The sequence below is a fragment of the Solanum dulcamara genome, chromosome 10 (genome assembly GCF_947179165.1).
Source record: "Solanum dulcamara chromosome 10, daSolDulc1.2, whole genome shotgun sequence".
Lineage (NCBI taxonomy): Eukaryota > Viridiplantae > Streptophyta > Magnoliopsida > Solanales > Solanaceae > Solanum > Solanum dulcamara.
In genome coordinates, this window is record NC_077246.1 from 72,511,615 (window position 1) to 72,537,339 (window position 25,725).

The window sequence follows — 25,725 nt, forward strand, 5'->3', positions numbered from 1 at the left end:
GACCTCCAAAAATACTGCAGCACCCACCCTTGTCGTATCCTCAAAAAATGTATAGCTTTTGGAGGATCCGACACACATCTGGAGGTATGTTTGAAGAATCCAGGCAACATAGAACTTATGATGGAAGGAGTAGAAAATTGACCATAACTACCCCTCCCTCCGCTCCATTATATATGAAACTATTTCGTTATTAGTCCCTTTCAAAACAAATGACACCTACCCAAGAGTATGGCCTAGTGGTCAACAAAGTGGATTGAAAATCATAAGGTTTCAGGTTCAAATCCTAGTAGAGACAAAAACACCAGTGATTTCTTCCCATTTGTCCTAGCCTTGGTGGGAGGTAACACGTATCCTGTAGAATTAGTCGAGATAAACGAAAGTTGGTCCAGACACCATGCTTGTCAAAAGAAAAACAATGACATCTTTCCTAATTTAACTTGAAACATCTCATTTTCACCCGACATTCTAGTAAAGTGCTTTTATAAGAAAATAAATCTCACCACATATTTAAGATCACATGTTTCAAAAGTCGAACTTTCTTAAACTACGTGTCCAATCAAACTACACCACATTAATTGAAACATCAAATTGTAGGAAGTAACAAAATGAGAACAAGTATTAATAGGAGTTTAAAAAAAATGAGAGGGAGCTAAATAACCTCACCATACATTTTCAAGCTCTTTCTCACATGTAGCATCACAAAGTTTTGGCTTTTCCTCTGGTGGCAATCCAGCTGCCTCAGCATAACAAGAACCCACCAAGAAACTTGAAACCCCACAAAACCCCAACCCCATTAACAAATCTCTGCGCTTGGTTGTATTGTACCTTTCAGCATCTTCAACAGTACCCATCAAATTCTCTTGTGCCCACAATCTTAAACCCCATTTCCTAGTAACCCCATTTTGAATTTTGGGGTTTATGATTGTTTGATGATGATTCTTGAACAAATTTATAGAAAATGCTGAACCTTTACATTCAAGAACACAGCATATAAACCAAATTAGTATAAAATTGAATATGAAAAAAGAGGAAAAAAGTAATTTTTCAAGATTTAATGGAGCTTACTGAGTGGAAGTAGCAGAGATGTTGATGCCATTGTTGTGATAATCTTAAATTTGGATTTTTCAGCAATGTGTTGTCATGAATTTTTGCTAGTAATGAATGGTGAGTGGATAATGAAATAAAAGATGTGGCTTTTTATATGGGCTGATTTTGAAGAGGCAAATTGATGTTAAGTTAAATACAGTTTGGTCCATAAAGTTTGGCCTCAATGGAGGTAAGCCCCACTTTGCTGAAAATAATCTCCCTACCTACGTGAGGTATGTCAATACTTAATCTTTCCCGAACTCTACTTGGAAAGATTCATGGGAAACGTTGATGGTGCTGAGCCTCGCTTTGGAATTTATTTTGGGATTATCAAATAAGAGAAACTAATGTATTATAAAATACGCTAAAAAATTAAATAATACGGCTTGTTTTTGAAGTTTTTGTTAAATATTTAGCAAACTTTAGTAGTTAAATGTGACTTGAAAATGTACTTTTGCAATTTTTATTGTTTCAGACTATTTATAGTGTTTGCTATAAATTTTTGACGTATGATTTTTGCTCCATTTCAAACATTTGATATAATTCTATTGTTGTAATTTTTAAGATTTGACTAAAATTTTCTAGGATTTCTAATTTTTATTGTATCGAACAACCAAAGTTTGTTATTATATTGTAACATAGATAAAAAAAAAATGTTCTTATTTTTTTTAACAAAATTTTAAAAATAAAAACTCTATTGCTATCTAATATGAACGACATAGCGACTAGAAGTGTAGTTTTCCAATTTTTATTATTTTGGTCTTTTTAAGTGTTCACATATTTTTGATGTCCAATTTTTATTATTTTTTATATTTGAATTTTTTGTTTTTGTAGTTTCTAAGCAAGTCCTGATTAACTTAACAATACTAAAAACTACTCATTTTTACCAAACTTTAAGGATGAAAAGTGTTCAAGAATTTTTTAAGGGGCTATTATTAACTCTACCCAAACATAAAGGACCAATTTTGCCATTGTTTTCTTTTATCTTCAGTCTCCCTTTTCATTTTTTTTCAATGAAAAACGAAATCTGGGTACCCAAAGAAGAGTAGACAACTACGCTGTTAAGCGATCTAGTGAGAGAGAGTTGAAGGAAGAAGATGATAGGTGTAGGGAAGATCAAACAGTACACGAATGTTCTTGAGAGACCCCTCAGCAAAGGCAAACAAGAGGTATTTCTTCTTTCTTTCTTTTTTTCAAGCAAAAAGAAAAAAACTCAAATTTGTTTTCTAAATCCTCTTAGCAGTTCAAGAATGAAGAAAAATAGTGTTCTTTTTCACTATAGATCATAATAACAGTGACCCATGTTACTAATTTCAGATCTTTTTAGCTTGAGGGTGTTGGTGGGGTGGGGTGGAGTGGGGGTATATACTTTGCAGATTAGTGATTGAGGCTAAAGCTTAACTCAATTTTGTGTTCTAAATTATCTTAGTTGTTCAAGGGGAAAAAAGGGTTCTTTTTCACTATAGATCCTAATAACATTGACCCATGTTTAACAATTTTTAAATATTTTTAGCTAGAGGGTGTTGGTGGGTGGTGGGGTGATAGGGTGTGGTAGTGGATATACTTTGCAGATTAATGATTGAGGTCTTTTGCAGGTCAGTTTGAGTGCTTTTGTTTAACTCAATTTTGTGTTCTAAATCCTCGTAGTTGTTCAAGAAGAAAAAGGGGTTCTTTTTCATTATAGATCCTAATAGCATTGACCCATGTTACCAATTTTAAATCTTTTTGGCTGGAGGGTGTGGGTGGGGGTGGGGGGTATACTTTGTAGACTAGTGATTGAAGTCCTTTGCAGGTCAGTTTGAGTGTTTTTGTTTAACTCAATTTTGTGTTCTAAATCCTCTTAGTTGTTCAAGGAGAAAAAGGGGTTCTTTTTCATTATAGATCCTAATAACATTGACTCATGTTACCATTTTTAAATCTTTTTAGCTAGAGGGTGTGGGTGGGGGTTGGGGTTGGGGTGGAGGAGGGGGGTGGATATTCTTTGTAGATTAGTGATTGAGGTCCTTTGCAGGTCAGTTTGAGTGCATTTGCTTTCTTGTTTTCGGAGCTTGTTCAGTACAATCAGACCCAAGTGGACAACATTACTGAATTAGAGCGAAGGTGATTTTCAAGAACTCTGTTTTTTTTTGTTTATTTGCCCTTGTATCGCTGAATTATGAAGACTCATCATGAAATGAGCTTAAATGAAAAATTGGGTATTGATATAGTCAAACCCCGATGTTTTTGACACTGAGTTGTAGTAGTTGTTGTTGCCTTTGTATTGCTGAAATTAGAGGTGAACTGACTTGTATGTCTCTGGAACTTAGAGAATTACTAGTATTGGATTGGACCCGAGTAGGGCAAAATGGTTATGGAAGATTCATACACTAATTATTTTGGAGGGGAAGCTTAGTTGATTGATTGATCATTTTACGTTATTGTTGCTCTAAACATGGAGATGTGCTTTAGTGCTTAAGAATCTTTTCCATGGTTTCATGTCAATATAGGGAAGAAAAAAAAGGCATCTCCATATTATTAGTGTCAAATGAATGGAAGGATCACTTTTGAGGTAAGGATTAGCTATTTTAACTGCTTGTATGCCATGGTTGCTACCATTACATCCATTTTCTTGAAGTCTTTTCTCATCAAAAGGAAATAAAATTGCTATGTTTGCTGACAGCCTGACACCTTGTTCTTGTGGATGGAACTGTTGGTTCTGATTATTTAATGCTAAAGAAAAGGCATTAAAAGAAGGAGGTTGAATATCAATCTAGTTGTTTAAAGTACCAAAGGATAAGTAGAATCTTCCACGAACTTGAGCTTAAATTTTTCTGCCCTTCTATGTTTGAAATAGTTTTTGCAGTAAGTTCTTGCCTCACCACAATATCACACTGTATTTATGAATGCATTGTTGTGGATGTTGATGGTTATCGGGAAAATATGTTAGGATGATGTCACAGTACCAAAGGATAAGCAGAATCTTTCACGAACTTGAGCTTAGATTTGTCTGCCCTTTTAAGATTGATATAGTTTTTGCCGTTGCCACAAATTTCACAGTGTATTTGTTGACAAATTCTTGTAGATGTTAATTATTTTCTGGAAAATAGGTTAGAGGATGCTGGCTATGCTGTTGGAGCACGGATTTTAGAACTCCTCTGCCACAGGGAAAAGGTATGAAGCTTCAATGCAATTGCCACCTTAATGTGCTACTTTTAACTTCTTCACTTAGAGTAACTCCATATCTGGATGCTAGGTATCTGTTGTCAAACCAGTAAACCTCGACTACATAATTCTCCGGGCCAGTTCTTTCCATTTAATCTATGCCCATTACATAGAAATCTATACTTCAAGCATATTTACTTTGTGTAATTTTAAACATAATCATGTTAGCGTCTTCAAAATGTTCCTAAAATGAGAAATATTTTTCAACCTTGAATTTGAGTTTGACACTTAAGACTGGGAAACTATAGAGGAGATTAGGAGAATATGATGACTACCTGTAAACTTAGCCACATCCTTAACCTAAGTCATTCCCCAATAAAGAGTTCAGAATTTGGGCAAAAACAAGAATAGATTGTAAGAGGAGCTAGCTGTACTACTGCTATCATGCTACTTTACTCGCGAAGGATGCAATATTACATAAAATCCTATAAAGTTATTTTCAATAATTTAAGCAAGCAAATTGTGATGGTCATTTGTAAAACTAGTTGACAAGCTTTATTTTCAAAGCTGACACGGTAAATGTTCTAAAATCTTCATAATGCTACAGGGAAACAGAAGGGAGACTCGACTACTGGGTATATTATCATTTGTGCATAGCACAGTATGGAAGGTTTTGTTTGGGAAGGTCAACTTCTTTTTCTTCTTTCTGTCTTCCCCCCTTTTACATTAACACCTTTCCCATCTCTTTTTTGAATATACTAATTTATTTTCTTGGGGGACTGTGCTTCAGCTTCTCTTGTTTTATTGGTGGTTGTGTTTAATTTTGGTTTTAGGCCGTGGGGGTGGGGATGAGTGGAAATTTTTTCGGTGCAAAAGGAGAAAAACTGATCATTTGACAAGATTCAATTCTTATACTTCTAGGAGCTATCTTTACCCATGTTTTCAAGTAATCACTTAGCTAGTAGCAAGTATGGATAACTTAAGCCTATATTCTATCACTTCCTCAACTGCTTAGGATTTGCTACACATAGCATGTCAATGTTGTGGTTCATCTTTTCTTCATTTTAATTCTGTTTGATGGAATATCAATAGACCCTGCGATATGATGCTTTGTGGTAATTCAATATGCTGGTGAGCTTTTGGCTATGGATTCTTCAGTATGCTGTGAGAGAGATTGCACATGAATGAAGTCACAAGAAAGAAAAACGTCTTTATAGTGAAGCATAATGGAGTTGGTATTCTGACTAGTTAGTGCCTTTAAATTTCAGTTTTTTTGCTATTTCTATCTTCTTACCTGTCTGTGGTAGTGCTAGCTTAGTATACTCTTGTTTATTGTGGCTGGGATTAATGATGGTAGAGTAAGGTCTTGTCCTCGGGTGGGGCCGGGGGGGGGGGGGATCTAGGTTGAGAGTTGGATCCTGGAACATAGGGTCTTTGATGGGGAAGTCTATAGAGTTGGTAAAGATTTTCCAAAAGAGGAAGGTCACAACATAGCACTAGGTGGGTGGGTACCAAGGCACGAGATGTAGATTGGTTTAAGATATGGTACTCAAGAGGAGAGAGAGGTAAGAATGGAGCAGGTATTTTGGTCGATAGGAAACTCAGGGATCTAGTAGTAGAGATCTGGAGATTGATCGATAGACTGATGGCTATTAAGCTAGTTGTGGTCGGGCTTACTTTTAACATAGTCAGTGCTTATGCACCTCATGTGGGCTTGGATGAGGAGGTCAAAAGGCACTTCTGGGAGGATTTGGATGAGATTGTGCGTGGGATTCCGCTCACCAAGAAGCTTTTCCTAGGAGGAGATTTCAATGGTCACATCAGGAGGACTTCTAGGGGTTTGGAGTGAGTGGCATCAAGCTCCTCTAGCCCTATCGGTACCTTAAGTGACAAATCAAGTTAGTCTGCTTATGAATCTGTTTGAGGATTGGATTAGGTAAAACATTTTTGCTTTGTATACCAGGTTGCTGACTCACTAGAGAAAGGCACTGAACATGAAGATGAATATATGATTAGTGAGAAGGAGCTCCTTGTCAACAGGTGATTTCGACTGAAGCCATTATAAATGCTTCCGATTATCTAGTTGTTGGACTAACTCTTGTATTTTGGGATAACCTCCATTTGAATTTTAGATTCATTTCAATTCCAAAAGATATGGGTGCTTTCAACTGTGGAGCTTTTGTTGCGGGAATTGTAAGGGTAAGAACATTATCGGCTTTGCTTCGTCTGCTATTCCTGAGAGCTATAATTTATTTTCTTTTTTTTTCTTCTTGAAGGGAGTTTTGGAAAATGCTGGTTTTCCAGCGGTAGTGACAGCTCATTTTGTCCCTGTTGAGGGGCAGCACCGACCACGGACGACAATTTTGATAAAATTTGCTGAAGAGGTAAATCAGTATTATTTGATCTTTCTGTTTAACTATATACTAGTTGGCTGCTCTAGTGAGTTTTTAAGTGCCACCGACTCAATTGGCTACTTCTTCCGGTTCATTTTATGTAAAACCTATTTGATTTGGTGCCGAGTTTAAGAAAGAAAGCCTTTTAGAACTCATGGCTGTAAAATCATGTCATTCATGGTAAACTACAAAGCTTAAAGCTAGTTGTTTTCAAAGGAAAATAGTGTCACATAAAATGAGACAAATTGAGTATTTCTTTACGTGACGATAATGTTTAGATTGTGAGTCATCTCGGCATTGAAGATGCAGAACACCTGTGTCTTCCTTCACACTAACCCCCCACCCCCATCACATCCCAAATCCCTCAAAAAAAAATAGAAAAAGAAGGGTATGATTGCTCTTTTGGTCCCTCAATTATTGATAAATTCTGAATTTGGTCCTCGTAATAGTTGTCTGGGCACATTTAACCTTAAACTAATAAGCATGTCTTTAGTCCCTCTATATAAGAACTTAATTTAGCGGCTCTTTCCAAAAGGCGTGAATGCAAATAAAAAACATCTCCTGGATAAGCTTCACGACCGAGCGGTATTCGTAATAGAAGAGACATTTGGCGATAAGCTTGCGCTTGTTTGGAGAGATCATCATAAATGATTAAAGTGTGTCGTTCACTATACATAAAATATTCAGCCAGAGCTGCTCCTGTATAAGGAGCAAGGTATTGTAATGTAGCAGGGGAATCCGCCGTTTCGGCTACCACAATAGTGTATTCCATCGCTCCCCTAAAAAGTGTATTTAGTTTATCTTAGAATTGCTTTATGCTCAAATATGGAGAAATATTACGAATTTAACATAATACATTGGTAATTAAATGGTTTAGCACTTAATAACTCGTTAAAATCGTAAAGATTCATAAGTAGAGGATCAGAACTCCACATATTAATAAACTGAAAGCTAAATGGCTTAACAAGAATCAAGAAGTTGTCGATATTTGATTGACTAAAAGCGCAACCCCTGGCGCACAAAAAGATAGAGAGAAAAAAATACTATGACTACCAAAGTGCACTGAGTAAACTTATCTTTGACAATTTCTTTCTTGGAAAAGCTTATGATGATTGCTTCAATACTGATGCTACCTACTGCTTGTACAGGTACTAAGAAGGGAAGCAACACTAGGTTGATGTTTATTTGTCATTATATTTGGTGCAAAATGCTTGAACAACATTATGTTGAGATGACAAATGAAAGATCCCTTGATTGTTCAACACATCTTAGGTTCATGTCAATCCTAAGATCATACAATTGCCAGTTGCGACATTATTTTCTATAGTACTATAGTTGATCTGTTCAACGCATCTGAGGTTCACCGCGATAAATTGTATCAAAACATCAAGCATTTTCTTTTTGGTGTAAAATATTTACATTTTCGAAGGTGATTTTTGGAAATTTCATTTTGTTGACGAGCTACGAGTAGAAAGTTATTTGAGACAAGTTCGAGTTGATGAATTCAGTGTTCTTTTTATGGGGGGGGGGGGGGGGATCCCGACTAATCTAGATTTGCTTCGGGAGTACACTTTGGTGAAAAAGCACTCCCTACCAAAGATGACTCTATTCATGGGCTTGAAATTGAGAGTTTTTGTTAAGGATAAAGGAGTATATATTTACCATGTTGTATTAGCTTTGTGAAATTAGCGTCATCCCCTCCCCTCCTATTAGTAGTTGTTGTCAATCACTTAGTTTGTTATTATTCAATGTGGTACTATGTGTTGTTTCATTTGCTTTGTATCTTGCTATTTTGTTATCGTATTTTCCTTGCTTTCAAAACATCTCTTTTGAGCCGAAGTCTATCGGAAACAACCTCTCGATCCCACAAAGGTAGGGGTGTTTTATTCTTGTATTTTCCTGCTTCCAAAACATCTCTTTGGTGTTGAAGTCTATCGAAAACAACATTTCTATCCCACAAAGATAGGGTTATTTTGCTATCGTAGTTTCCTTGCTTCCAAAACTTCTCTTTTTAATCGAAGGTCCATTGGAAACACACTCTCCACCCGACAAAGGTTGAATAAGGTTCATATACATCCTACACTCAAGTCCCACTTTTGGCACTACATTATTCTACCGTTTTTAGACTCCACTTGTGACATTGCATTAGGTATGTTGTTGTAGAAAATGCATAATAATTGATATATCTAATTAAGTAATTAATGATTATATTTAGTTTAAGGGTTTTGAAAGATACATATTTCAGGGGAAAAAATGTGTGAATACAAATTAAGTTCCTATTTGTAGTCTTTATTCTATTTTATTAATATACTTAGTTATATATACCTTATATTTTCAAACCTAAACACTTAATACTATTGTAAACTAGATATCAAGGCCTGTAGTAGTATGGATAGCTCCATCCTTAATCATATTCAAGGTCTAGAGTTGGAGTTCTGAAAATGTAAAAAAATATGGTAGGAGCTTCTTAAATAGGTCACACATGGTGCAAATCCGAATTAGCCAAAGTCTCAATCAATGGTTGAGCCATAATTTTCATTAAGAGAGTTCAAAATATGAAGAAGTCACGAGGACTCAACATTTATTATAGATACATAAAAAATAACTTTAAACTTGTACATACAATATAATTTTTCGCTAAACAGAGTTTAATAAAACCTCCTTGCACTCATGTTGCTCTGCCCCTGATTTCAATGCGAATATCAAATATCAAATAAAAAAATAAAAAAGATAGTATTGTAATGACAATGACATATAGGAATATCAATTGGATGAGGATTATAAGGAGCAAGTTCCAAGTTCCACACCAACCAGAAGACAGTAACTTTACAAGTTAAAAGGGAAGACTGGTTTGCTCATATTCATATGTGAATTTAATTTTACTTTAGTCACATGAATCGAGAATTTTGAATTGTAGCATTCAATTTCAATTGGATTAATTGGGAATGAAAAAAAGTATTCTCTTAGTTTCAACCTGCTTCTCGGATTTTGACTTGACGTGGATCGAAGTTTAAAAAATTAAAGAATACTTTTAAATTTTTGTAATCTTACAAAATGTACTAAAAATGTTATTCATTTTGTGATCTTAAACATGATATCTGAAAAGTTAAAATTAAAGAGTTGACAAAAAAAGAAAAAAAATATTCTTTTTAAAACGAATTAAAAAAAAGTAAAACTAACGGATGAAATAACTAATATATCGATCGATGAAATTGGCCAATTTATATCTTTTTTGAGAGGTTAGGCTATTCATCTCTCTCGTTCATGTATTTTGCTATGTATTATTAATAAATATACGCAATAAGGGTCATGCTTAAACCTCGGTTATAATTATTGAATTATGTCGAACTCGTACGCCCCTACTAATTTATTTACACGAATATAATGGAGGATTTCCACTACTATAAATAATGGTCAAATTCAGGTCAAAAGTTACTCTCTTCATTTTAATTTATTTATCTATGACATATTTAAAATCATAAAATTAAATAATATTTTAATAAATTTAATATATTTTTACTTTAAGATGATAAATTTCAAAAGTCATTTTTACTTTTTAAAATTTTCATATTAAATTAAAATAAGATAAATAAATTAAATCGAAGACGAAAAAGTATAAAGTAAAATTAGTCAATTTGTTATTGCATGGTGTGCCGGTCAATGCTGCACATATTTGCCCAACTGATGAACCCTATTTTCTTACCGGCGTATTACCTCTTCTCGTTCACCACGCCCTCTTGCCACGCGGCTACAATCTTTTCTCTACTTTCTTTCAAAAACAGTTATTTTGTACGACGGATAATGAATAATAATTTTGAGATAAAAATGTATAATTATTTTATTTTATGTTTTATTGAAAGTACTAATTATATTAATTTCGGGATTATTTATCACATTATTTGTATTAGTGATAAGTTATTCTATATATATATATATAGTGGGATATTTAATCATATGATACTTCGGCCTTTGTTTCACATTACTCGGTCTCTATATTAAAAATAAATGTTTCATTTTACTTAGTATTAAATAACCACGTAAAGTATTAAAGTCAGATTTAGAATTCCAAAACATTATTAACACATTTCATTAAAGTTTTCTTAAGAAGTGTATCAGGTTAACATAAGTTAAGTAATATGTAACGAAAAGAGTAATCCCTCTGTCCCATATTATATTGGTTGGTCAATATACTAAAAATGATTGTCCCATATTAATTAACCACCTTACTAAATCAAAAAAATATTAATTATTTTTTTTTCCATATTATCCTTGCAAATAACTTTATCTATTTCATCCCAAATATCAAACAATCCCTAATTGTATCTTCTATATAAATGGCCATTACTTGCCCATTCACTTTCCAAGATACATAGAGTGTCATAGACTAGCACTCTTATCTTGTTCTCTTAGTAGTGAAAAATAGCTAAGGTATAAATAGAGAAATGGATCTTAGAGGAGGCAATGGTGGTGGAGTTTTTCATGGCAACCGCAGGTTCCCACAAACAACTACCTCTGGTACGTGTGATCATTTCGTCTAAAAATATTAATATGTGCTTTTTCATGATATTTGAAATTGTATTATTATTTTATCTAAAAGTGTAACTTGTTACATAAAGTATTTTTTTTTTCTTTCTTTTTAACTATGTCTCAACACATATACACTTCTTAGGTTGAATCCTAATCGATTTGACTGTTCTAATATCATGTTAAAGCATGCAAACGTCTCACATAAAAGATACTTCTATTTTTCTTAATTATGTCTCATCACATTTGGAAAAAAAGAAGAAAAAATCTTCTATGAACTCATATGAATATTACTTAGTTATCCTCATGTTCAGTCGTAGAGCCACATGTATTTAAGGGTATTTTCATCAGAAAATTATAGTATAGTTAGATAAAAAGATTTTTTTTCATTTATATATACTCTTTTTGTGGTTTTACTCTTTATATTCTGGCACCCTTGATAAATTTTTTTGCTTTTGCTCATCTTCATGGACATTTGTCACTCTTTTCTCAACTCTAGTGAGAAAAAAAATGTCTGCATTCTATTAAAAAAAACAATTGAATATATGCATGTAAATTCCTGACCCCCAACTGTATACATATTTGTTCTCTACCCAATGTTTACATATGACACTTTATCATGTTTCCCTTAATTGTAATAATTGTGAAAAAAAAAAAGAAGAAAGAAATGCTCCATACCACAATTGTTCTTTTTTTCTTTAAGTAATTTTTTTAATGTTTGGTAGGTATATAGAAAATTTTATCAGGGTGAGGTAGGAAGGGGGTGGGTGGGGGTTGGATAGGAGAAAATCACCGTGAAATGTCGGATTTAGTAACTCTCACAATAAAAGTTTATTTTCCTAATCTTTAAGAAACTAATTTTTCTAAATAAAAAAAAATTGAAATATTTTACCCAATTAAACATGAAAAAATGGAAAAACATGAAGATAAAAAAGGGTATAAGTTTTAAACATTTGTCATATAATTTTTTTTCCGACTAATGTAATATAACCTATTGGATTATATCACATATTTTATTTTCTAGATTATCGTATTTGTTATAAAGAATTATTTATTATTGTGTGTAACTTATATTCTAAAAATAATCAACACAATTTGTTAGTGGATTGATATTCCTTCGGAAAAAGGACAAAGAGAGTAGAAAATATCTTTCAATCGAAAGCCATCGCAAAATCATGCGTAAGAAATTTTATTTAGAGGTCTCAAGTTTTACTCCATTTAATGAGTATAAAGTTTCAAAGTGAGTTTTGAGTAAAGAACAGGAAAAAAAAAAGTTGATTTTGAAACCACCAACATATGAAACGCTTTCTTTGTTGTTTTTTGGGTCAATATTCACACTATGATTTTGTCTTATGGCTTTTTAAAAATTTGGAGATTTTAGTAATTAGTAACAGGAATTGTATAAGGCTTTCTTCTGGTCTCTTGTGAGTTGTGCCGTATTTTTTTGGGTTTCCATTCAGTGTTTCATATTGAAATTCAATTAAATCTGAATTTGGATCGAAAAGTCCTACATTAGGAATAAAACGCTTCTTAATAAAGACGACTTCATACCCAAGGGGACTCAAACTCAAGACCTCTTGATTAACAAGGAGTACTTACCCTCTGTCATAATCCTTGTTGGTTGAGTTGTTGTCTTTATGTGCGCTCTGTAACTTATAACCTAGAATTCTAATTTGGTGGTTACATTTGACTGTCTTTTTGTTTATTCATGTTGGACTAATTTCCAAGTGTACTGAAAAAGAAAGGATTGTTTTGGTACATAAAAATATATATATCATATGTCATATAGGGTATGATATAGGGTTTGGAAAAGGACACACCTCAAGAGGTATGTTGTAGATAGTTTATTCTAATGTAAGCATTAATGGTTGCTTTCACGATTCAAATTTGTAACCAATAAATCATAAGAGGAGACAACTTTATGCTCTCAAAACTCCTCTTCAAACTTCCAAGTATACTACTAATTAACCAATTAATACACAGTAGTATTAAAATTAGTTGGAATTAAGTCCACTGGTCCATATTATTTGGTGTTTTTTACTTTTTTTTAAAAAAATAAATTGGTCCAAATTAAGTGATTTGCAAAATCAAAAAGGTGTTTATTTTAGTTTTATTTCCTATGAATATATTAAATAGGTATTTTCACTATTTCTTTGAAAGGTATTTGATATGCACATCAAATCTCTATACTTTTTAGTTTTTATACTTATCAACTTAGAAAGACGTAAATTTAATTATCATCAAAATTCTTTTTAGTTTTTAGGAGTAAATAATTTATTAAATGGTGTGTCAAAGACAAAAACATCAAATAATATGAATAGGAGGAAATATACACACCATATAAGATGAAGTGTACCTTGTAAAATAACAAATCTTTTTTATGAATTTAAATTATATATGTCATTAGATGACTTGTTTACTTTTTATAACATGTAATCTACTTTATTAGCTATGAATTAGTGACGAATTACCAAAAAGAATCATATTAGTGTGCGATGAATTTCGCATAGTATAGCACATTATTCTTAAATTATTTACTTCCCTTTAATGCTTAGTCTTATGCTAGAATTGTCTAATGTTTCATTTCTCTTCAAGATGGCATTGCCACACTCAACCAAGCCATTCCCACAACCAATCACAACAACAACAATAACAACGCCTCAATCACAGACGACTCTGAATGCACCGTCCGCGAGCAAGATCGTTTCATGCCTATAGCCAACGTGATCCGAATCATGCGAAAAATCCTACCTCCACATGCCAAGATATCAGACGACGCAAAAGAGACCATCCAAGAATGCGTGTCGGAGTTCATCAGCTTCGTCACGGGGGAAGCTAATGACCGTTGCCAGCGTGAGCAACGCAAGACTATCACGGCCGAAGACGTGCTCTGGGCCATGAGCAAGCTAGGGTTCGATGACTACATCGAGCCCCTGACTCTGCACCTGCACCGCTATCGCGAGTGCGACGGTGGGGAGCGCGGCTCCCTCAGAGGGGAACCACTCATGCTGATGAAGCCGCGGGGTGCTATGATTGACCCCGTGACTTCAACTAGCATTGCCAACAACATGACACCTATTAATTATCCCTTGCCACCTAATTTCACAATGGCTCATCATCATCATCACCATCATGGCTACTTTGCTTATGCACACATGAGTAATGACAATGTTGCTTCAAATTCTCAAGCTAATCATGATGAGGCAAATAATGTTGAATCATTTAGAGAGCATAAGGAGTAAAATTCAAGGGTACTAGAAAACAAAAAAAATAGACTTGTACTAGTATCTTTTAATTTATGTTTTTATTTTCTCTTTGTATGAACAATTGTACTATTTTAAATTGCTCTTTTTTCTATTTTAAGGTGATTTCCAATATAATCTGTTTATGTTTTAGTCAGAAGTATAGTTATGGACTTATGGTGTCTTTCATACCAAAAAAATTATATATATTTTATTAATTAATTTAGTTATCAGATATTTTTTAATGTTCATTCTAAGCATATAATAAATAGATATGTTGAAATTAGTCAAAAAGGAAAAGTAGTGTTGTAATGAATAGGGTCCAAAAGGAGTTCACACCAATATTATAGTGTTCAAACTAAACGGCTAACATGATTTAAAATAATATAAAGAGTATGAAAGTCAAAAACAAAATAGAAAAACAAAATTATGCAATTGCATCAAATCTAACTGCGATAAATTCAAAATTAATTTTTTCAACACAATTGATTATAATTTTTAAAATATGAGTTGAGATTTAGCATGTATTAAAATATTAATAATTCGTTGTTGCTCAACCTGTATCATAGAACTAGGTAAGAAACAACAAAGTTTTAAAGAGTATTTTTAAAACTAGAAATTTAAAACCAATCAAGAAAATAGAATTTCAAAAAGATTAGAAATAGTATACGAAATCTTTTTCTCAAAGAAGAAAATCGAGCTCACTGAATACACGTTGTGTCCTTAAGAAAATTATTTCCCTCAAGTATTCGAGGTTAATGGAATATATCATTTCATGATAGAATGATCTTATTCGCTGATGTATTGGTACCTAAAACCACGATGTCGGCGAACCACTCAACAACAGTAAAGTACACTTAGAATACTAGATTTAATAGTAGAAGAAGAAATCCAAAAATTCGTTATTAAAAAATGAGAGAAAAATTCTCTATTTATAGACAACAAAAGAAGTATAAATAAGCATTTGTTTTTCTTTATGGTTTATGTTATGTAAATCTGAATTACTCTGGTTTCAATGTGAAACTTTTCTCTTAAATTGGCTTTACTTTACACGAAATCAAACTTTTTGGGGACTTTTTTTTAAAATTAATCTTATACGATGCAAATCTGAATTAGTTGAGATGCAATGATTTTTCTTTATATAGGCCCTACACTGTACATATTTAAATTAATCGAAAACTCTAATGGACATACTAGACACCAAGTGGGAGATTAAAAATTAAAACAAATCATACACGTTTCGTTAATAACAATTATTTATTTGTTAATCAGTTTTATAAATTAAAATAAGTACCTATTATACCAAAATCCCAAACAATATAAAGACACCACACAATCCACTCATTCCTAAAAGCTCCATTTTGAGCTGTCCTTTGTTGGGTCTTTGGCCTTCTGAAAAAAAACTAAGCAGAGATCAGAACAAGAAAATCTTTTGCTTTTTGGGAATTTTACACATTTGGGGTCTGCTTAAGTGAGTTAAAAATGTGTTCTTTTTCTTCTTCCTGTTTTTTTTTTCAAGATTTCTGGTAATATTTGGGGTTTTCTTGATGTGATTAAAAAGATGTTCTTTTTTTCTTCTTTCCTGATGTTTTATTGATTTTTGGATATTTTAATCATCTCGGGTTGCTTCTTTTGCAATAAAGATCCAATTTTTATTCTGTTTGCTGCTTTTTAAGGTTTCTAGTTACTGTTAGTTAGACATTGCTAAGTGAAATTCTCTTTATTTAACTGAATTGTAAGGTATTATTATGTGCTACGATGTAGCTGTCTGAGTTTTAGCAAGAAGTGGTGTCTGCTTTATGTGACTTAAATGTGTGGCATGCTGGTTGACTTGACATAGAGTTTGAGAAAGAAGCAAATACTTTCTTAAATTGTGGTCCAAAACACTCATGAACTATTTTTGTGGTTATAAATCAGTTTATTAAATGTAAAATGTGATTTTTAAAGTTAATATATTTCTAATTATAGAAAGATGACTCAAGGGTGTGGTCTAGTGTCATGAGGTCTCAGGTTCGAATCCATGGGAGACAAAAATACTAGGTATTCTTCCTATCTGTCCTAGCTTTGCTTTGGCGGAGAAATTACCTGGTATCTGTTGTTGGTGGGCGGTGGAAGGTATTTCGTGGAATCAGTCGAGGTGTACGAAAACTGGTCTGAATCAATGGCGGATCCAGAATTTCCAGTAAGGGGGTTCGGGAAAAAAAAATATACTACTTAAGATTTGAACCGGAGACCTCAAGGCTAGTTTTGAACTCCTCAACCACTAAGCCAACCTCTAATCTTATGTTCAAGATGTTTAGGTCCGCCCCTGGCCTGAACAACACGGTCATCAAAATAAAAAAAAAATAAAAAAGTTATAGAAAGGTGACATTCTTTTTGAGACGGACTAAGAAGGACACACAAATTGGTATACAGTGAGTATTTAGTAGGATATTGCTATTGAAGTTCTGTGTCTAACTGAATTACAGGATTTATGTAATTTGTTTCTAGAATTGTTCTTGTGATCCCAATAGGTAAGCAATTGAGTGGATAGCTACTTTACCAATCAATCTTGCTGTTTATTATCAGTATTGCCTAATTTACCTATCATGAAATGTGTGAAAATGCATATATATTGGCCAATAAGCTAAGTTAGAGGTAGTCCCATGGACTACTTAAGAATATGGTCGAATTCTGTCATGTAGTTTTATAACCAAAAGTTCCACCCAGGGACTCTTCAAAAATACTGCCGCTTGTGTGTTGGATCCTTCAACAGGGTACGGCAACATTTCTGGAGGGTCTGAGCAACATTTTTGTGGTTATGAATCAGTTCAAGTCAAGTGGTTGTTTCTTTTCTATATCGTCGAATATGTTTTGGCTTCTAGGTTATAATAAAGGTAAGTCTTTGTGAAATGCAGTTCTGGACTTCTGGTCCTGCTTTTGGAGTTTGTGACTTTGCAGTAGTAGATTATGGGAGACAATATAAAAGTGACTGTTGTAAAAGGAAGACGTTTGGTGATACGGGACTTCAAGACAAGCGACCCTTATGTCATTCTCAAGCTGGGTAATCAGGTAGCTTTATGTTTCCCCCTTCTCTTTCTTCCTTAAGATATTATATGTCATCTCGTTTGACTCTGATCTTCTTTATTATCGGAAAGTTTAGAGCTTTGAGAAGTATGGTTTCAATTGCAGAATCTTAATCCTAGTTAGCAATAGTGATAATGAAATGTCATTGTCAAATCAAATTTAGTGTAACACCCCAAAAATTTCTAAGTTAAGACCCAAACTATTCTTTGTATGCATATAGGCTAGTACCAGATGATTCCTAGTTGTTCATGTGTGTTAAGGTTCCATACCAAGTGTAGGAGGTATATTGGTGCTCTCTGGCCTAATGGGGTTCTGAGTGCCATGTCACATCTAGGGTGGAGTCTCGGGACGTGGCATTTAATTATTTGGAATGTGTTGAGGTCACAGATATCGGAAATAGGATCTCTACCTTCACGGGTAAAGGTAAGGCTGCGTACACTTCACTTGTGGGATTACATTGGGTATGTTGTTGTCGAGGTCACAGATAAATTGATCTTTTCTCACTGGTTGTTTGCCTGTCTCAGGCATGGGCGGAGTTACCCTTGCTCGAGGGGTGTCATGTGTTAAGAAGTGTCAATACTTATATATATATTTATTAAACCAAATTTTGACCTATATATACAATGTAATTTTGACACCCCTTTGTCGGAAAATTACATTGTATATATAGGTCAAAATTTGGTTTAATAAATATATATATATATATATAAGTATTGACACTTCTTAACACAAGTTGAAGGTTTAGTATAGTGGTTAAGGGTTTGCAAAAGTTGCTTGAGTTTGTGTGTTCTACCCTTGCTAGCAATATTTATTTTTTTACTTTATATTTTGACTCATTTACAGCAGTGTATTTGAAATTAATAGTAAAATTGTTCGGAAAAGATTATACTAAAATTATCTTTTATGTTATATGTCACCTCAGACATTTTCTTCACTTCTGTTATTTCTTTTTTCGTACTGGTTTGGATTATTTTTTCCTTGAGCTGAGGATCTATCGGAAACAACCTTTCTACCTCCAAGGTCTGCGTACACCCTACCCTTGGGCTTCTTGTTGTTGTTTTCACCTCAGACAATTTGTTGCAATTTGTGGTTCTACTCTTTCACGTTGTATGAGAGATTTGAAGTTTCTATTTTGAACTGACATCTGATATTGCATTTTACTGTTTTACCAGACTGCCAAAACCAAAGTCATAAATTGCTGCCTTAATCCTGTTTGGAATGAAGAATTCTGCTTCTCTATCTCCGATCCGTCCGAGGTTCTCAGATTGGTATTTTCTTTTACCTCTAAAACTTTTGTATTATTGGCAGTTGTATTAATTATCTCTCATGTTCTACCTCTACATTCCAATTTTAAAGACTCAATTTTAGTCAGATGGCCTGACATTATTTTGGACTTTTGCTGGTGTGTTCCTCTGTTTACGTGTTACGCTGCATATTTTGATATGCTTACAACAAAAACAACAACATACCTTGTCCCACAAGTGAAGTTTGGAGAGGGTAGAGTGTACATACAGCTTAACCCTACCTTGGCAAGTAGAGAGGCTGTTTCCGATAAACCCTCGGCTCAAGGAAAGCACATGTTTTGATATGTTTGAACTTGAAGATTAAATAGAAGGTGCTCTGAAGTTCTTACACCCTTGCTATTGTTAAACAACTAATAAAATGGGTCCTGCAATGTGCGATCCGGATTTAGTCGGGGTTCCAATGCGGGCTCCGGACATCGGGTGGGGAACCAAAAAAAAAAGAAGCTATATCTTCCCTATCTGAACGAATGCATTGAACAAACAAGAAAATAGATAAATCTAGTGATAGTTTATTATGAAGCCTCACATTATTTGGAAATGATGAAACATTCACCTTAGGATATAGTAATCTTTAGTAGGATGAGTGTCTAATATATTAACTCAAGAAATGAAGAAAATAAATTATGAAGTTTCTGAAGAGAATTCCTTTATACCATTTGTGTCTTGTGTGAAATGATCATAAGTTACACTTTCAAAGTTAAATGGCTCGGGAAGAAAATTCCGAAATGTCGTTAACGTCCAACTCTTGAATCTTATGCAATCAACATAGAGAAAAAGAGGAACAAACTAAAGACTATCACGCACAACGAAACAGGAGCCAAAATAAGTGAGTGATTGGAACGGAGATCGCTTAAAATAAAAAGTGAGTGATTACTAGGATAATATTGTAGAGTTGATGTACGACGTTATCCCATGTCCATGTGACTTTTTTGCTGTTTATCAAATCTGATGACTTTTTTTTTTTGAAAAGGAGTGATATTTAAGGCTATTTAAAGCCATCATTTTACTGAAATGACACTAAATAGTAGTTTCTAGAGTACATTCTTATTTTAAATAATTTCTGCAAAATTCATTCCATGTTATTGAAATGCAAATTGTAACAGGAAGTGTTTGATAAAGACCGTTTCAAAGCAGATGACGAGATGGGAAATGCTCATCTCAGTCTTCAGCCTTTGGTTGCAGCTGCTAGATTGAGAAAGATTCTTGGGGTTGCTTTCGAGGGGACAACATTAAGGAAGGTTATTCCGGATAAAGACAATTGCCTAGCAGTCGATAGCAGCATTAGTTGGGTGAATGGTGAAGTTGTGCAAGATGTTTGGTTAAGTCTTTGTGATGTGGAGTCTGGGGACATAGAGTTGAAGATCAAATTGAGCGATCTTCCCTGTGTTGTTAATTCCCATGAATATTGTAAAAGTAACATGACTTCATGTTAAGTCCTACCCTAAGTAACTTATGAAATATGAATGTCTCCAACTATCCTCGTTAATCATTACTTTAATCCCTAAGGTCAATGTAATAGGATTAATATCTAACAAAGTTATTCTATGCTTAGTATTTTATGGAATCACAATTTTTATTTGAATATTCTAAGCGCCTGTTTGGATTAATTTTTGGCTTTTGACTTATAAGTCAAAAGTGAAAAGTTAGAAATCTTAACTTATAATTGTTGGTCTATGGTCAATTTTAATATTTTTTTTTACACGTAAATTTATGCTAAGTGATTTACGGCTAATACATTAGTTTTAGATATTAATTTATACATGGTGTACAATTAGTATATAATGTTGTATACTTTTAACCTAATGTAGATGTAATTTTTTGTAATGGACGGTACACATATTTTTTTGTAAAAATGCCATTATTTATAAATGAACAAAAAAAAATCTCTAATACTCTAATAGTAAATAATAGGTTATCCAATTTAGTACAAGTCCTAATATATTATAAATTGAAGTTGCTTGTAATGATGTAATCCAAGGACCTTACTAGTTAATTCGATTCCTTGTAGGATTAAGAAAAAATAATTATAAATAGAACAAAGATGTTTATGAGTTCCCATTGCTCTCTAGAAATTAATTAGGATGGATATTGAAGTTGGCCATTATGCTATTTTGGATTTACCCTCCGGTGACGAAGAGGCAAAACTTTCTGAAATCGACATATCGAAAACCTATCGAAAGAAAGCATTAGAATTGCATCCAGACAAGAGACCCAATGATCCAATTAATGCTCATATCAACTTTCAAAAGCTCAAGACTTGATACAATATTCTCAAGGATGAGAAAAAGAGGAAGTTATTTGATGATCTACTCCACCTGAAGCGTGAGATGATCCAATTATAGCAACGACGACAACAACAACAAGAAGAAGATTCAAAGCGCAGAAAGATGCATATTTTTGTACCTGATATTAATTTGGCTCGACTAGAAGAGGAGGAACGAATTGCTATAAAACTTCTAGACGAAATTGCTAGAATTCGTGAGATATTGCTTTCAATGAAAGAGTCATCGTCAAACATGTGTGTAGACAAGGAAAAGGTGCTTAAGGTATCGTAGGGTAAAATGGGTGAGGATTATACTTGCCAAAGATTGAAAGAGTTATTTAGCAATTTTGGTGAGGTTAAACATGTAATCATGAGTTCTAAGAATAAACGTTACACTCTTGTTGAAATGTCATCTAAGGACGATGCAGCTAAAGCAGCCTCTTGTGTCTTGCACAATCTCTTAATTGTGCCTCTTCAGCCATCTTCAATGCCATCTCCATTATCTAACAATGCTGAGGGCTCAAACTGCACAAGTGAAGACAATATTTATAATTTGTAGTATTGAATTTAATCTAAAATATGATTTTGTTATTGTACCTCTCTTTAGGTTTTGATTTATAACACTCACTTTCCGGTGGTTTATGATATTATGCATACCTCTCTTATTTTAATTTTTTTTTAACCTTTCTTTAAACCTATTTAAAATAAATAAAAATTAATTATAATTTGACAAATTTATCCCTCGTCCAACTTATACAAATTAGAAAAAATGATTTTCGAACGTATTATATACCAAAAAAATGCCAGACGCAGCCTTTCTCTTTTTCTTCATTCTTCCTCCTTGAAAACGTAAATCTTTTTGAGTGAATTATATATCAAAAGACTCGAAATATCGACAGGATTTCATATTTAAATTTTGACTGTTTAGAGATTATTTTGAGTTGGTCGAAATTGAATAGTCAGTGTATACTTCATGTATTAGTTAAGTTGTTATATTCATTTTCTATGAGTTTTCGCTAACTTTTTAAAAATAAAAACATAGTTATATTTGTTGAAAACTATTTAATTTTTTTAAAAAAATATATATTTCAAAATATCCCAAAATTATATCTCACCAATTAGGGACAAAAAACTTGACTTTTATTAGGGCCGGATCGGATTTGCCGCCATCTTCCACTGGGTGACAAACTGACAATCATTCCAATTACATTTCCCTCTCTTTCTCCACCGATGGCGACGGTGACGAAACTGAACCTGAAGGCGGAGTCCGGCGAACGCCCCTGCCGTGAGGCGGAGCAGAGTGAAGCTGCGGCGGAAACAAGCGATTCTAGAACAAAAAGAGTTGTTGAATTGGGAAATAGAAGCCAAGTAATATACATGCGTAGGTTCATAAATTATGATCAGTCATGGGATTATTTAGATTACCTAAACAAAAATATACCATGGAATCGTCCAACGATTCGTGTCTTCGGTCGATCTTGTATCCAGGTACTCATTTTTCTTCTGCCTTTTTCCTTCAATTTACTGTGTTTGTATTTCTGTATGTGAATCGTTAGTCCAATGTTTTAAGAGGCAAAATGGAGACTAAAGTCTCATGCTTTATGATTTGTACTGTATAGGAGGCCCAAGGTGTGACAGGTTGGCTATAGTAGTTCTGAGGAGAGGTAGAGGTAGGTGGAAGAATCATTGGAGAGCAATAAGCTTCTTCAAAATCTGAAGAACTAGACACATGAACTAGCCGAAGGCTTCGACATCCACTATTTATACATAAAAATTATTTTAACCATGCATAAATAGTACATGAGAGAGGTTATTAGATAGGAGGACATGACACACGTCCAACTTAACGAGGGCATGACGCTGAGTATTAGGGAAGAAGTTTAATAGTTAGTCAAGTGTAGTTTAGTTTCCCTGCTCTGTATTGTTATTATTACTTTCTTATTATCTTACTCTTCAATTTTTCGTATTACTCGTTGTTTTCTTTGCTTTGGTTATTATATTATTTGTTGTTGTTATTACTCTTTTCTTCATTATTTTCGTACCTGATTTAATATGCTCTACTTGAGCTGAGGGTCTATTGAAAATAATTTCTCTACCTTCACAAGGCATAGGTAAGACTGCGTACACTCTACCTTCCCTAGACTCTACTTGTGGGATTACTCGAGGTATGTTGTTGTTGTATATAGTAGATCTTAACTTCTTCATGTGTTTACTTATTTATATTTTGATGAATCCTATTCTGGCTCCGTTATCCTGCATACTTTTAAGTCTCAGATTAGCTTCTTTGTATTTCCTTACTTGTCTGGCTATTATTGTACAACTTTGATGTAGTTTATGTGACGTACCGTTTTCTTTTTTTGGGAGGCTAGTCCCATGATAAGTAAAATGTTTCCACTTTGATCTTTTAGAACAGGGGATGAATCTTAGGCAAATTGATCGGTCCATGTGGTTCAATCTGTTCTCTAAATCTGTTCCCTACACAGTGTTATGGTGACTGCTACGCGTGCGTATTGTAGGATTTCATGGAAAATTAATTTAGAAATTCAACTATGTTGCATTTGGGTTGAGGATTTGATTGAGATTGATAATTTTCGAATTCCAGTGTGCAAATATAGGTGATAGATTGATATAGTTTATCTGAAATTCACAAACTACCATTACTAGATCTCCAATGGCACCTGAACGAGTGGGTTTGGAATGGAACAAGAGTGATAGTGATAATTCAAACCTATAGTTACTAGAAAGAGCAACAGAAGAATTAGGTATACTAATTTTGCTCCCATGTAGCTTAGTCTCCCAAGAAATTAGTCTGTGCTCATCATGGACCGTTCAAAGTGAAGTGATAATATTGTTCCTTTACTCCCCTTTGGTTTATTATTTGTTAGCTTTGTTTGTCTAGCGCATGAATGATCATCCAAGTTGAAAATGCTGTTGCTTTACTCTCTTTTCGTGTGTTATTTCCCCTTTGCTAACATGAATGCTAAATGTTGTATGTCATTACAATCTGATACCACATATTCCTGTGGGGAAAAACAGATTGATAACGTTCGTAATATTTCCACAGCCCAGAGACAGTTGTTATGTGGCAAGTGAAGGATTACCACAACTAGTCTATAGTGGATACCAGCCTCATGCTTATTCTTGGGATGAATTTCCTCCGCTTAAGGACATTCTGGATGCTGTAAGCTTTGCTCTTCTTCAACCTCTCAAGTTCTACTTTCCCTATCATCAAGCTAGTTGTGTTTCTTATACCATCAATGTTGCACTTTAGGTCCATAAAGCTTTTCCAGGAAGTCGTTTCAACAGCTTATTATTGAATAGGTATAAGGGAGGCGATGACTATGTAGGTTGGCATGCTGATGATGAGAAACTTTATGGACCAACTCCAGAAATTGCTTCTCTTTCCCTTGGATGTGAACGTGAATTCTTGTTGAAGAAGAAACCAGATAAAACACCGCGAGGTACATGATTAGTGTTAATATTGACTATGTAATATCTTTTTGTTTGTCAAATGAGGTGAGTCTAGTAGACCTTCCGTTCTGTTACATATTGGGGTTAGATTTCTTAGATGCTCACTCAACTAATAGTTATGATCTCTGAAAGTCACCTTTGTTCTTGTTTCCAATTTCTTTCAACAACAAAAGAGACTTTCTCAGATAATAACTATTGGTTGAGCGACTATCTAAGAAATCAACTCTTACATTTTGCAAACAACAATGTTGATTCCATGAAAGTCGTTATTTATCACTTCCTCTTTTGTTTGTTATTCATTGCACAAGGTAAAAGCACCAGTGGCGAACCTCCCAAGAAGCGATTGAAGAAGGATGCCTCTCCAGAAAAACACTCATTTGTTTTAAAGCATGGTTCATTGCTGGTAATGAGAGGTTATACTCAACGGGATTGGCTTCATTCAGTGCCTAAACGCGTAAAAGCAGATTCATTACGGATTAATCTCACCTTCAGGCTTGTTCTTTGAACAATCAATGAGTGTCAATGCATTTCTTAATTGTTTATCATTGGGGGTTGGAAATCTAATGCAAAGTGCACTCAGCAACAAAAGGAAGGTGATTTTTAGCCTGTGCTTGATGAAAATTACTAGTACTAGATATGTTTTTTTGCTAGTTGTATAGGGAGATCACTGGTCATCAGCCTGAGGGCACAATGATACATTCTCTACACCTTTTATTTTGTAGAGGAAATTAGTGGGGTTTTAGTGGGCAATGGTGAAGTTGCTTCTAACTTATAGGTTACAGATTCAAGCTGTGAAATCAATTGTTGATGCGTGATTCTTCCTCGGACCTTACGTGAATGTTGATGCTTCATGCACCGAATTGTCAAAAAAGTGATAGTTCATATAGGAAATGCAAATTGCGTGAATGTGAGATGCTTCGTGCATCGAATTGTCAAAAAAGTGATAGTTCATATGTGAAATGCAAATACATGATATTTCAGATATGAAACTCGCAAAAAGGGCATTTCAATGTGTTTTTGACCATTATCCTTATATTGTATGGTATATATTTAAAGAAAATTATAAATGATGTCCCTTTCAGACTCCTGCTTCTTCAAAAATCAATTTTGACTACGTGTTAAACTTTTGTTGAGAAATAATAAATGAAATGACAATTTTAACACATCACTTTTGAATATAATAAATTTAATATTTTAAGAAATACATTTAGAAATAACTATAATAATTAATAATA

The 25,725-nt window shown here is 33.8% G+C and overlaps 5 protein-coding genes and 1 pseudogene across 7 annotated transcripts in view; 5 read left to right on the forward strand and 1 right to left on the reverse strand.

Moving 5' to 3' along the window:
* The window catches only part of LOC129870067 (peptidyl-prolyl cis-trans isomerase FKBP16-3, chloroplastic), a 33,982-nt gene extending 32,812 nt beyond the window's left edge, over nucleotides 1-1,170 (reverse strand). For both annotated transcript variants that reach the window (XM_055944651.1, XM_055944650.1), the window contains exons 1-2: nucleotides 1,066-1,170; nucleotides 669-967 (exon numbers count right to left, since the gene is read on the reverse strand). In XM_055944651.1, coding sequence (XP_055800626.1) covers nucleotides 669-967; nucleotides 1,066-1,096 — 330 coding nt within the window. In that variant the 5' untranslated portion in view covers nucleotides 1,097-1,170. The remainder of the gene's footprint in view (nucleotides 1-668; nucleotides 968-1,065) is intronic.
* Nucleotides 1,171-2,097: 927 nt separating this feature from the next.
* Nucleotides 2,098-8,084, forward strand: LOC129870474 (uncharacterized). The gene is made up of 8 exons (XM_055945277.1): nucleotides 2,098-2,255; nucleotides 3,098-3,186; nucleotides 4,173-4,236; nucleotides 4,835-4,912; nucleotides 6,191-6,267; nucleotides 6,360-6,426; nucleotides 6,504-6,611; nucleotides 7,769-8,084. Exons 1-8 carry the CDS (start codon nucleotides 2,184-2,186, stop codon nucleotides 7,796-7,798), a joined length of 585 nt encoding a protein of 194 aa, XP_055801252.1. The 5' UTR covers nucleotides 2,098-2,183; the 3' UTR covers nucleotides 7,799-8,084.
* Nucleotides 8,085-13,819: 5,735 nt separating this feature from the next.
* On the forward strand, nucleotides 13,820-14,386 carry LOC129871548 (nuclear transcription factor Y subunit B-6-like). Its single transcript, XM_055946491.1, has one exon. The coding sequence runs from the start codon at nucleotides 13,853-13,855 to the stop codon at nucleotides 14,384-14,386; it is 534 nt and encodes a 177-aa protein (XP_055802466.1). The 5' UTR covers nucleotides 13,820-13,852.
* Nucleotides 14,387-15,713: 1,327 nt separating this feature from the next.
* LOC129871547 (protein C2-DOMAIN ABA-RELATED 11) lies at nucleotides 15,714-20,338 on the forward strand. Of its 2 annotated transcripts, none has more exons than XM_055946489.1 (4): nucleotides 15,714-15,857; nucleotides 17,284-17,437; nucleotides 18,625-18,720; nucleotides 19,860-20,338. In XM_055946489.1, exons 2-4 carry the CDS (start codon nucleotides 17,336-17,338, stop codon nucleotides 20,187-20,189), a joined length of 528 nt encoding a protein of 175 aa, XP_055802464.1. In that variant the 5' UTR covers nucleotides 15,714-15,857; nucleotides 17,284-17,335; the 3' UTR covers nucleotides 20,190-20,338. The 2 variants fall into 2 exon arrangements, with proteins under 2 accessions (XP_055802464.1, XP_055802465.1); XM_055946490.1 differs by lacking the exon at nucleotides 15,714-15,857 and adding an exon at nucleotides 17,120-17,142.
* A 499-nt stretch (nucleotides 20,339-20,837) lies between these two features.
* LOC129871724 (uncharacterized) lies at nucleotides 20,838-21,601 on the forward strand (annotated as a pseudogene).
* Nucleotides 21,602-22,173: 572 nt separating this feature from the next.
* Nucleotides 22,174-25,197, forward strand: LOC129871656 (DNA oxidative demethylase ALKBH2). The gene is made up of 4 exons (XM_055946612.1): nucleotides 22,174-22,507; nucleotides 24,084-24,200; nucleotides 24,291-24,480; nucleotides 24,799-25,197. Exons 1-4 carry the CDS (start codon nucleotides 22,250-22,252, stop codon nucleotides 24,993-24,995), a joined length of 762 nt encoding a protein of 253 aa, XP_055802587.1. The 5' UTR covers nucleotides 22,174-22,249; the 3' UTR covers nucleotides 24,996-25,197.
* Nucleotides 25,198-25,725: the final 528 nt, after the last annotated feature.

Coding starts and splice junctions, on each gene's coding strand:
- LOC129871548 (XM_055946491.1), top strand. CDS start 13,853: ATGCCTATAGCCAACGTGATCCGAATCATGCGAAAAATCCTACCTCCA.
- LOC129870474 (XM_055945277.1), top strand. CDS start 2,184: ATGATAGGTGTAGGGAAGATCAAACAGTACACGAATGTTCTTGAGAGA. Junction 3,187..4,172: donor ATTACTGAATTAGAGCGAAG/GTGATTTTCAAG, acceptor TCTGGAAAATAG/GTTAGAGGATGCTGGCTATG. Junction 4,913..6,190: donor GGAAGGTTTTGTTTGGGAAG/GTCAACTTCTTT, acceptor TTTGTATACCAG/GTTGCTGACTCACTAGAGAA.
- LOC129871547 (XM_055946489.1), top strand. CDS start 17,336: ATGGGAGACAATATAAAAGTGACTGTTGTAAAAGGAAGACGTTTGGTG. Junction 17,438..18,624: donor TTCTCAAGCTGGGTAATCAG/GTAGCTTTATGT, acceptor CTGTTTTACCAG/ACTGCCAAAACCAAAGTCAT. Junction 18,721..19,859: donor CGTCCGAGGTTCTCAGATTG/GTATTTTCTTTT, acceptor AAATTGTAACAG/GAAGTGTTTGATAAAGACCG.
- LOC129871656 (XM_055946612.1), top strand. CDS start 22,250: ATGGCGACGGTGACGAAACTGAACCTGAAGGCGGAGTCCGGCGAACGC. Junction 22,508..24,083: donor TCGGTCGATCTTGTATCCAG/GTACTCATTTTT, acceptor ATATTTCCACAG/CCCAGAGACAGTTGTTATGT. Junction 24,201..24,290: donor TTAAGGACATTCTGGATGCT/GTAAGCTTTGCT, acceptor GTTGCACTTTAG/GTCCATAAAGCTTTTCCAGG.